Source organism: Sinocyclocheilus rhinocerous, unplaced genomic scaffold (genome assembly GCF_001515625.1).
Source record: "Sinocyclocheilus rhinocerous isolate Xijiao unplaced genomic scaffold, SAMN03320098_v1.1 scaffold3237, whole genome shotgun sequence".
NCBI classification, from domain to species: Eukaryota; Metazoa; Chordata; class Actinopteri; order Cypriniformes; family Cyprinidae; genus Sinocyclocheilus; species Sinocyclocheilus rhinocerous.
Genome location: NW_015626861.1, coordinates 1 through 11,512, shown reverse-complemented (window position 1 = coordinate 11,512; position 11,512 = coordinate 1). Strand labels below are relative to the sequence as shown.

General features: G+C 38.2%; 3 protein-coding genes across 4 annotated transcripts in view; 1 reads left to right on the top strand and 2 right to left on the bottom strand.

The window, feature by feature from the left end:
- The window catches only part of pdzd7b (PDZ domain containing 7b), a 25,467-nt gene extending 24,447 nt beyond the window's left edge, over positions 1-1,020 (top strand). For both annotated transcript variants that reach the window (XM_016522759.1, XM_016522752.1), the window contains exons 15-16: positions 238-338; positions 424-1,020. In XM_016522759.1, the coding sequence (XP_016378245.1) occupies positions 238-338; positions 424-576 (254 nt within the window). In that variant the 3' untranslated portion in view covers positions 577-1,020. The remainder of the gene's footprint in view (positions 1-237; positions 339-423) is intronic.
- Positions 1,021-3,194: 2,174 nt separating this feature from the next.
- On the bottom strand, positions 3,195-6,501 carry LOC107716394 (leucine zipper putative tumor suppressor 2 homolog). Its single transcript, XM_016522808.1, has 3 exons — positions 5,879-6,501; positions 5,098-5,367; positions 3,195-3,683 (listed from the first exon to the last, which is right to left on the bottom strand). The coding sequence occupies exons 1-3, from the start codon at positions 6,425-6,427 to the stop codon at positions 3,195-3,197; spliced, it is 1,308 nt and encodes a 435-aa protein (XP_016378294.1). The 5' UTR covers positions 6,428-6,501.
- A 797-nt stretch (positions 6,502-7,298) lies between these two features.
- Positions 7,299-11,460, bottom strand: LOC107716419 (DEP domain-containing protein 1A-like). The gene is made up of 8 exons (XM_016522873.1): positions 11,252-11,460; positions 10,571-10,836; positions 10,355-10,487; positions 10,153-10,274; positions 9,427-9,557; positions 9,283-9,330; positions 8,999-9,136; positions 7,299-8,264 (listed from the first exon to the last, which is right to left on the bottom strand). Exons 1-8 carry the CDS (start codon positions 11,297-11,299, stop codon positions 7,369-7,371), a joined length of 1,782 nt encoding a protein of 593 aa, XP_016378359.1. The 5' UTR covers positions 11,300-11,460; the 3' UTR covers positions 7,299-7,368.
- Between the last annotated feature and the right edge of the window lie 52 nt (positions 11,461-11,512).

The window sequence follows — 11,512 nt, the reverse complement described above, 5'->3', positions numbered from 1 at the left end:
ATTCCAGATTTTCAAATATTGTCCGAGCCTAACAAACCATACATCAATGGAAGCTTATTTATTCAGCTTTCAGATGATGCATAAATCTCAAATTTCAAAAAATTGACCCTTATGACTGGTTTTGTGCTCCAGGGTCACAAATGGGTTGCTGCTTCCGTTTCATCACAGTTCTAATGTGTATAGTCTAATCTGATTAACGATGTAAGTAATGATGTGCAGTGATTTGTGTGTGAGCAGGGATCAGTGTATCTGGAGGATCAGAGTCGCGGGTTCAGCCTGTGGTGAAGATCGAGAGGATTTTCCCAGGAGGAGCTGCGTCTGCTAGCGATGCTCTGCGGGTAACAGACGAAGCCCTGTTGATCTGAGTGTGTGTGTGTGTGTGTGGTTCAGTGCGAGTCAGTGGATCTGCTCTGTGTGTCTCAGGCTGGTTTTGAGCTGGTGTCGGTGGACGGCGTCTCTCTGCAGGCCGTGACCCATCGGGAAGCCGTGGAGATCATTCGACAGGCCTTCGGTAACAAGAACATCAACCCCATGGAGCTCGTGGTCAAAGTTCCCAGAGAGCCCAGAGTCTCATGACACGTGCCTTACCGTATGTATTACACATTCACCCGATTTATCATTCTAGAGTGAAGAACGAACTCTGCGACTCGCCAATCTCATGAAAACACAGCGACTCTTCGGTCAGAAGCTGCAAACTCTTATTAAAGATTACACTTCACATTAGCTTGAGCTTAAACCAGGAATACGTGCTTAAAACACGCTTGATGAACAGCCACAAACTCAGCAACATTCTACAGATTGTTCTGGAATCATGTCAGGAAAATAAACTCACCTTAGCTAACAAATTTAGATTGTAATATTGTGGGAACGTTGTTTTGAAGTGTTTCTAAAACATTGAAATATCCAGTTTGGTTGTCGTGGTTAGAAAGTTATTTAAAGGTTACAAAAGTGTTTCTTGCAGCATTCTAATTTTTCACCCAAAATATAACATTATTTGAATGTTTATTTTGTAATATTCTAAAATGTACAGTTTTCCTGATGTTAATAGAACGTTATTTTAAAGGTTACAAAAGCGTTTCTTACAACATTTACCCAAAATATTATTTGAAAGATTCTAAAATGTCCAGTTTTCTTGTCATGATTATAACATTATAATCATAACGTTACCATAATGATTGTAACATATTTACAATAATGTTTCTTACACTGTTCTAACTTATCACCCAGAATGTTATTTTAATGTTTATTTTTAATGTTTTATGAACGTTAAAATGTCCAGTTTTCTTGCTGTGGTTAGAACGTTATTTAAAGATTACAAAAACATTTCTTGCAACATTCTACTAACTTTATTTTTAACCAAATATGATATTTAAACATATATTTTTAACTTTCTAAGAACATTAAAATGTCTAGTTTATGACATTATTTAAAGGTTATACAAATGTTTCTTACAACCTAAATTTTTACCCAAAATGTATCATCATTTGAAAGTTTATTCTCAATATTCTAAGAGTGTTAAATGTTTCTCAAAACATTCTGCTAATTTTGTTTTTGACCACAAAATAACATTTGAATGTTTATTTTTAATATTCTAAGAGTGTTACAAAAACGTTTCTTAGAACGTACAAAGAACAAGAACATTTTGAGAATAATCTCAACGTTATGAGAATATCAAACATATTATTAAAGTTCTAAAAACATTCCATAAACATTACTTTAAGAACGGTTTGTCCCAACAATTATCTAACTTTAAAAAAACACATTAGTGAAAGTTGTGTTTGTTAATTAGAAATAAATCCTGGTTTAATTGCTCTGGTGACAGAGTTATTACAAAGATCAGTAGTCAGAAATATTTGCTGCGGCCGATTAAGAACATAAATACTGAATAAAATACCAGTGAATGTGAGTTATTGCAGGTGTTTAATTACAAACAGCTCATAGGAACATTAAATATGCAGCACGAAAAATATACAATGCATTGGCTTCATACAAATACTGTTAATTAAAAAATTACAACACCACCACAATCACCCACGAGATACAAGCAACGCTTTGGTCTATTCACAGTGGCTTTTATATGTACGCGTCTATATATATTATTCAGTATTATGTGACCGTATGTGTGCAGTAATGGGTTTATTTTGGTACAAATATAACAGTCAGTAGCTTTTTTTGAAAAGAGTTTCTATTCCTCACATTAGTGTTTAATAGCACGCGTTCAGCTCCTGTCAGAATTACTGCTGCTCATGTCCTCCGACTCTGAAATGATTTGAGTTATAGATTATTATTGAACACCAATACGGATGCAGTTTTGTTGCTGTTGATAAGAGCAAAATACTTCATAAATGCACTATTGAAGAACAGAATCATTTTATTTTTTACATGAGAGCAGCTTGAGTTTCTAACTTTGTAATTATGAGTTCAGCAAAGACATGAGCAGCGTTTACTAATCAGACGCTCAATTACAGTAATTCTGACACGATGTGATCGCAGGATAACTGTGCTTCTGGACTCCTTTTTTTTTATGTGAGACTCGATGCTGATGTGCAGAGAATTTTGGGATATCGCATAAAAAAAAAACTGGTGGATGGAAAAGCCAAGATGCACAAAATATTAAAATGTGCATTAAAAAAACCTATGTGCTCAAATTGAGATGGATAAATTTTTTTTTTTGTGCTTAAATTATGATGGAAACACATTTACAGAATCAATTCCTGAATGTGCATCAAACATGAATTTGTCTCAGCGTGTTAATTGGATGTTAATTGGTTGATAACTGGACTAACCAGTGGACCGATCTCATCACACACCATCCCAAATACTGTTTGAGTTGTTCTGAAATATCTGAGCCTACAACAGTGTTTTATTGCCACATTAAAAAAAATAAAACAAAGTGAATTTCTCCCATAGAAGCTACCGGAGCAGTGTTGTTTCTCTAAAAAAAATTACTCTCGAAATTTAAACTTCATTTTCAAAATATTGTGACTTTAATCTCGTATTTCTATGATTTAGATCTGGTCATTTTGACTATTTTCAAAATATATAAACTTTAGTATCAATACTTTAATCTCATACTTCTGTGACTTTATTCTTGTATTGCTAGGACTTAGTTCTGGTCATTTTGACTTTATTCTCAATTCTATGACTTAAATCTTACAGTGCTGTGACTATTTATATTTCCACAATGTTACTTTTTAAAAAAATCTTTTTACATGGCACCAAAACACCGTCATATGAGCCAAAGTCTCAAAATGATTTGGTATAAGCTCCTCCCAGCTCTTTCTCTCGCTCTTGAACTCAGACGTCTGATCGGAGGAGTGCTGGCGTTCGTAAGCGAGCTCCGCCTTCAGACGATCGATCTGCTGCTTTGAGGCTTTCAGTTCCTCGCTGTCGTCGGCGCTCGAGGCGCTAAGGTCTTCCAGACGGCTTATTTTGTCCCGGAGCAGCTCGTTCTCACTCTTGCGGCGCTGCAGTTCGTTCTCGCAGACCTCGAGCTCCAGCGTCCGTGTGTGTGAGGCCGTGTGCACCTCCTGCAGCTGACTCTGACACGTCTGCAGCTCGGCTCGAACCTCTCGCAGCTGTCCTCGTAACGTCACCAGCTCACCGACGCGCTGCGCCAGATCGGCCTGCAGGTCCTTCAGCTGCTGCTTCAGCAGTGAGATCTCTCCAGACTTCTGACACACCTGAGAGAGATGCAACAAGTTTAGAACCTAGTGCTATACGATAAATCGCATTGAAATCACAATCACATCTTGTCAGTGAAGCACGGTTCTGTGATCAGTAGTAAATCTCCAGAAGAAATCCCTATAGCGTTAGCTGAATAAACAAGATTTAACTGCTTTCAGTGATTCAGCGCGACTAATAAACACAGGACTACGACAATATATGATTTACAAATGAAGTTCTTAGCAATGCATATTACTAATCAAAAATTAAGTTTTGATATATTTACGGTAGGAAACTTACAAAATATCTTCATGGAACATGATTTTTACTTTAATATCCTAATGATTTTTGGCATAAAAGAAACATTGATAATTTTGACCCAAACAATGTATTGTTGGTTATTGCTACAAATATACCCCAGCGACTTAACACTGCTTTTGTGCTGCAGGCTCACATATAATAATGTAATGCCAATCGACATAATCACTGCTTAGAATAGAAATATGTTGCGTGCCTTATTCTGTGTGAGAAGCCACATCATCTCACAGAAGGATTTATTTCAACACTTGACTGACGTTATGAAGTGAGTTTGGAGTAAAAATATGTTATTAAATGTGGTATTTTCACGTGCTTTCAGATGGAGCAGCATTTACTACACAGAGCCGTAGTTCACTGAGAAGCTACGCAAACAGCTGTCATTATCGCAGAACGATTTCTTTGATTTCATAATCGTGTGATTTTATATATGAAGTGTGAACTGTTTTAGTAGAGTCCCGGGTCATGCTTACTCAAAGTTTATTTATCTGTTTGTTTGCTTATATATTTATTTTTCTGAAATGATCTTTTGTGCTATCATCTATGCAAAGTTGATGCAATAAAGTAAACATCATAGTTAACAATTACTTGTTTACATAGGATATATAGATATATGTATATATATATATATGTGTGTGTGTATGTGTGTGTGTGTAATGTAGCCTATTTTATATTATTTAGGCACATATAGGCTATAGTTTGACAATGTTCTAATTCAACATGCCATGGGAAGTCAATCTAACTTAACATTTTCTTATATTGATATTATTTCTTATTCCTCAGGCAGTTCATCAGGCTCTTAATGATTTAATCTGCCATCTTTTGGAATATCTGAAGGCCATGAACCATAGTTCTTAACTGTAGCATTTGTTATAATAAGACAAGCCTATTAATCATTACCAGGCCAATAATGACGGTAAAAATAGGAAAGATAATGCTTTTCTCTAAAGAAACAGGATTCCCTGAATTATCATCATTGATATCGTTATCGCAATAAATACCAGAAATATTGATATTTTAATATTATCCCTAATATCCTGTGACGTCCACTTCTCGGAGCGCTTGCGGTCGAACGGTACGCACCCCTAGTGTGTCACCGCTCTTCTGACTCCTCACCTCCCACTTGGTCTCCTCCAGTCTGGGCCCCAGCTGCGTGTGCTCTCGTTCGTAGGAGGCGCAGCGCTCCTCGAGCCTCTGGCGCTCCTGCAGGAGCTGCGTCATGTCCTCCTGCTGCTTCTTCTTCTCCTGCTGCAGCTGAAACACCTGGAGCTGCAGGAGCTGCTGCTCGCGCTGCGCTTTATGAGACGCCTTCTGCATCTTAGCCGCACACGTCTGTCTGAACTCCTCCATCTCCAGCTCCGTGCGCTTCTGACGCTCCTCGTACACCTGCACAAACACACACAAACTTCAGCATCAGCTAGAAATTAGTGTGCAATTTTTAGTTTGTATGTTAAAGGGTTAGTTCACCCAAAAATGAAAATTCTGTCATTAATTACTGTCAGCTCTCTGAGCCTGCATAGACAGCAACACAACTGAAATGTTCCCAGGTCCAGAAACGTAGTAAGGACATCAGTAAAATAATCCATGTGACATCACGGGTTCAACCATAATTTTACGAATCTACAAGAATGCTTTTTATGTGCAAACAAAACAAAAATGACTTAATTCAACAATTCTTCTCCTCCTCCCATCGACGTCCTTGCTACGTTTCTGGACCTGGGAACATTTCAGTTGTGTTGCGATCTATGGAGGGTCAGAGAGATCTTAATTTGTGTTCTGAAGACGAACGAAGGTCTTACGGGTTTGGAACGACATGAGGGTGAGTAATTAATGACAGAATTTTCATTTTTGGGTGAACTAACCCTTCAAGTCGAGATGAAGCATGCCTCTCACACACCTGACAGATGGCTGCTTCGTTCTCGTCCAGGTTTTCCCCGAGCTGCTGAAGCTCCAGGTCTCGCTCCCTCAGTTTGTCCTCCAGGTCTCTGACGATGGCCTCGTAGGCCTCGAAGGGCGGCGGGGACAGCGGGTCGGTCAGCAGGGGGCCGCGGCCGCTCAGGGAGCCCGTGCTCTTGCTGGACGAGGAGCGGCCGCTGTCGGAGTTGGAGTGTCCGTGATGTTTGCTCGCCTCGCTCTGGCTCGGCCCGTTATACGCCGGCAGGTTGGTTAAGGAGTTGCGCGCTGTGTCCGTCATCGTAAACGACTGGCTGAACAAAGCGTTGCGAGCGCCGCTGTAAGAGCTGCGCCGTTCCGTCGTCACGGGCGAGACGTCTTCGTCTTCTGGAGAACACATGCTGAGGTTTCCTTGGCTTCCCGACAGACCGGCGCCGAGCCGCGGGGACAGATACTGCATGCAGTTACGGCTCCTAGGGACCACGGGTTTGAAGGCAGTGGGTCTAATTATGGCCTGCTGAACGTTCTGAGAGAAACGAACATCAGAAATCATGATGCATTACCAGCAGACAGTGATAAAGTCCTTAACCATCTTCATGAATCGGCTAAAAACACATCTCCATCTTTATTTGAGATTTCTGAAGGATCATGTGACACTGAAGACTGGAGTAATGATGCTGAAAATTCAGCTTTGCATCACAGGAATGAATTAGATTTTAATGTATATTAAAATAGAAAAACGTTATTTTACATCATAATAATATTTCACAATATTAAATTTTTTCCTGTATTTATCATCAAATAAATGCAGCCTTGATGAGCATAAGAAACTCCTGTTTAAAACATTAAAAATTAAAAAGCGTTCTGATCCCAAACTTTTGACCAGTAGTGTGTGTGTGTATATGTATATGTATATATATATATATATATAGATAGATAGATGTTCTACATGTAAAATTGAAATCCAATTTAATCTATTAAATAACAGACACATGAATATTATGTTTTATGCCATTTAAAATTAGTTTAGAACTATACATCTATTCATATTATTTGCATTCTATTTCTTTATTTTATTTTTTTGTAACAAACACACACTACACCCTAGCCTAACCTGTTTTTTTTAACCAAAAATTTTGCCAAATAATTAAATATATAACATAAAAAAGTATTATTAGTAGCCAAAGTGTGCCATAGAATTAGTTAGCATTAAAGTGATAGTTCACCCCAAAATTAAAAATCTGTTATATCGTTCCATACCTCTAAGGAGATATTTAGCAAGAAAATAAGAGCAGCTTTTTTCCCTCCTAAGTATCTCTTTTGTGTTCCAAGCAAGAAAGTAAGATATACAGGTTTGGAAAAACATGAGAGTGAGTAAATTTTTGGGTGAACTATCACTTTAAGAATTATAATTCACGTTAGTCTGGCGGGCACAAACAAACACATGCTCAAGCACAAACAGAGAAGAACATCCTCATGGTTCATGTGTGTTTTTCACATGCTCTTACTTTGCTCAGGGTGGCGTGCTAATGGGGCCGAAGGGGGCCGAGTGAGTGCAGGTTTGCTCAGGTCCAGAGAGCTCTGACAGCGTCTGCTAAAGCTTGGACCTGCCCTAATGTCCATGCAACTTCCATGCAAACTGAGCAAACCAGGACCTCGAAGGCCAATGCTGGATGTGGAATCTGGTCTCATGGTAATTTCAGCCACAGGAGCGTGGATGCTAAAGCTGCTAGCAGACATTTCTCTATTCTCCTTTATGTCAAACAAGTTACCGATGCTTCTAGGCCGGGCCCTGGAGGGTCTCTGGTTGGTTCGGCGAAGATCGGAAGGGAGTTGGGTGCTTGTGTTGTTGCTGGAAGTTTGAATACAAGAGTTTATGGACACTAAGGAACCTTGTAGCTCAAATTTGAGGTTTGGGTCTACTGGAGAATCTGTTTGAGAGGATGATTTATCACTGCTGCAGGACTGTAGGCTTTCAGATAATCTGAGAAGTCTGTTCTTTGAACGGTTATCAACAATTCCCTCCAAAGAGCAACTTCTTGACCGAAGCCTGCCATATGGGACTTCTGTTTTGTGAGCCAGAGGAATTTCTAGATAGCTACCGCCCAGCCGGTCTCCATCACTGGCCCTTCTACCTCTAAAAACAGGCTGCTGTGCTCTATGGGTTTCTAACTTAGTCTCTGCTTTTGAACTGAAAACTTCCCTCATGGGCGAATCGGCTTCATCGAAGGCCTCTTTTCTTATTAAGCTCAGCAGGAGGCATTCGGTCGATTTGAACAGGTTGGCAGCGTTCACATTTGGGGTTTTGGCTGGGTGTGGGCAGTTGGGTTCCTCCTGGTTTTTACGCTTTCCACGTTGAGTTTTAGGAGCCGTGATGTAGCCACACATAACTAGCAAAGGACCAGACAACAGAACATAAACAACAAACAGGCAGGCAAAGACATTCAAGTTAGCAGACAAGAGTTAGTTTTAAACATCATCTGACTCCACAAAAGCACTGCAGTCAGTAGAAACGGCGTCTTGTGACTCCACAGTTTGTTCCAACAATATTTTGTATATGAAGACCCACAGATGATTTAGGTAATCCTTTAGGAGGCATTTCCCAGAAAGAATGAAGTGTGTGAGTGTTAAAACAAACCAGGCCTGAAACTCAAATGACACATCAACCCATTTATCTACATTTCAGAGTTTTTAAAGAGTGCTTATGTAAATAAATCATGTATCAAACCATACTTATGTAAACTGTAAAATGGGTACACTACCATTCAAAAATTTGGGGTCATTAAGTTTTTTTTTTTTGCTCAAAAAACTTTATTATTATCAATGTTAAAATTATTATTATCATATATTATTATAATATTTTATTCAGATTAGATGAATAAAAAAGTAGAAAGTCTTAATAGTCACTTTTGATCAATTTAATTCAATACATCCTGGCTGTATATAAGTATTAATTTCAAAACAACAACAAAAAACAATATACTGACTCCAAATTTTTTGAACTGTAGTGTAGTGTATATGTATTTTAATATTACAATTATAATATTTTCAAATTTAATGAGACTTGAGGACAAAATATGTGTCTTTAGTGGGGAAAATAATCAAACACATGCTTCATACATACCCAGGATGTTGACAAAGAGTTCATAATACTGATAAGTAAGCAGTGGCTGAGAAAGACCGTAGAAATAGTCTGAGACTGTTTTAAACACATCCCGCTCAAAGCCTGGGTAAGATGGCTGGTTTGAGTCATACTTTGGCCCTTGATGAATTAGAAAAAAGTATTATTATAAAATCAATTAGTTACCTATTTGCATAGTTTCATATTTACACAAAAGACAACATGAATGTGATCTGGCTAGTAAAATTTCAGCTGTATTATTTCATTCCACATGTAACGCAACTTACAGTTTGCAAGACATTTCATGGCAGACAAAACCCAGTGCGGCAAATCATCTACGGAGGGGGACAAATCAAGAGAAAATAATCAGAATATGAATATATGATGTTTGTCTTTTTTTTTTAGACCGAAATGGCACATATCTAGCCTACCTGTCTTATCTTCCAAAGAAACGACTCCATGTTTATTGACTTTGGTCATATTATACACAATGAACTGCGGATTGACTTGGGCTGGATCCAAAACATCTTCAAGAGCCCCTGATCCCACCAACTTCTGCAAACTGAGCATTCAAAAGATGATTAATGTTTTTAATTAATGTTATACACCCTCTAATAAGAACAGTTAGACATGTAAAACACTGCAAAGATGACAATATAGCATAGTCATTTTGGACTCATGTAAATCATACATACATCACAAAAGTATTATTTAAAATACCATGGCATGTCATGTAAATGACAAACATATAGAACCAAGTAGGGCTGTGCAATATATCGAAATATCGCAAATGTACATATCGCAATATGCATATCGCTACAGCTTGCAATATTTGGGGCCATGAACAAAAGACAGAGAAAATCACTCACTGCTCTTACCTAAATAACTTTTGTAGCTTAAATAAGAATCAGTGCATATTGAATTCAAAGAGTAAATACTAAGCAGTGTTTTATTTTTCCTTTTTATTATTCAGTTCCTAAACTCATGTTAAAATGACATTTTTATGTAATGCTCGAGTAAAACACTACCGTTCACTTTAGATTATCTCACTTAATTGTAAGTGACTGCAAACAGGAAGTACTTTTGGTGCAAAGCTGTGTACTACAATGCATGCAAACTATATATGAGACAGATGGTGTGGGGGGAGGTCGGCTTACTGCGTAAGTGTGACATTCTTCCAGATGACTTGAATGTCGTCCTCTGTGAGCTCCCTGCAGTGCTCCGTCTCACCTGAGGATGATCCTATAGCAGATTCTTGTGTTTCTGGATCCACATTTTCCTGTGTGAAATAGCAAGTGGATATTATACATCTGCAATGAAATTTCACATTAACAACACATTTGAAACAACAAAAATTACCAATATTTCTTTGTCAAATTTCTTCGAGCTCCTGAATTTGAAGAAACTCTCCCTGTCCATCATAGATATGCTTTTTTTCCTCAAAACAGGGGCACGGTTAGGAATGGGCTTCAGCGGAGATGTTGATGGAAACCTGAAGCATATTTTAAACCAGAAAACCTTGTTTCTCAATTTCTTTTTAAACCAAATTTCTCAAAAACATCCACTTTATCATACCTGTACAGCTGACTGTTGTCCTCCAGGTCTTCCATGCCCCATCTACCCTTCACATCTTCAATAACATGGTTCTTCAAGAACTTTTTCAGCAGCTGGATTGTCTGATGTCTGGTGACCTCGGGTCCAAAATTGCTGTTGTTCTTCAGGAGTTCATGTAACCAGTCCACAGCTGCTGATGCAGTGAAGCAGTTCATGTAAACTCTGAAGTGCTGCCGGTGCTTCTTCAAAGGCATCCCAGCCCGGAAAAGCTTGGTTACTTCATTCCACTGGAAAATAAAGGGTTAATATCACATGAGGAGCTTGCAATCACTTAATTCAAAATTCAATGACTGGTAGAAAAATTTACAGAGTAATCAGAGTAATATTGTTGTCACTCTTTTTTGTTGTTGTTCAAAATGTATTCACAATTAACATAGTACAAGTAGTACAAGTAGTAAAAATAAATGATGAAGGAATGATAAACAGTTTTAATGTGAACTTCATATAGAAAAAGTCTTTTAGCTGATTCAAGGAACACTCAATAAAAAATAAAACACTTCTTTAGATCACAAATAACAACTCAAAGTGCTTTACATACAAATATATGTGCATGATAAAACTGACATGCAGGTCATTGACCTTGTAAACTAGTGTGATACATCAGCAGACCATATTTGATCAAATAAGGCAGGAGAGACTCACCAGTTTAGTGGCCCTGTATGGACCTGGGGTGACGATGTGAGAACTCATTGAAAAGATCGCGATGTGTTCCTACATATACGTAAGTTTATTTTTGATTTGTTGAATGCATCCGTAGGCTATATTCAGTAAGATTACCGAATATATGAATAGGTAAACTCGCACATTGAATTTTCGCTGGCTGTGTAAATAGACAACCCGAGGATGTTTCGATTCACAACACCCGTTTAAAATTACGACGCGAACTTCTCGGAAGATTGTGAT

Excerpts from the sequence above, each read along its gene's own strand:
- LOC107716419 (XM_016522873.1), bottom strand. The coding sequence starts at position 11,299 with ATGAGTTCTCACATCGTCACCCCAGGTCCATACAGGGCCACTAAACTG. Across the intron at positions 9,331-9,426 it reads TTCTTTGGAAGATAAGACAG|ATGATTTGCCGCACTGGGTT; the intron begins GTAGGCTAGATA and ends CCCCCTCCGTAG. Across the intron at positions 8,265-8,998 it reads ACTCTTTGTCAACATCCTGG|TTATGTGTGGCTACATCACG; the intron begins GTATGTATGAAG and ends GTCCTTTGCTAG.
- LOC107716394 (XM_016522808.1), bottom strand. The coding sequence starts at position 6,427 with ATGATTTCTGATGTTCGTTTCTCTCAGAACGTTCAGCAGGCCATAATT. Across the intron at positions 5,368-5,878 it reads ACGAAGCAGCCATCTGTCAG|GTGTACGAGGAGCGTCAGAA; the intron begins GTGTGTGAGAGG and ends GTGTTTGTGCAG. Across the intron at positions 3,684-5,097 it reads TGGAGGAGACCAAGTGGGAG|GTGTGTCAGAAGTCTGGAGA; the intron begins GTGAGGAGTCAG and ends CATCTCTCTCAG.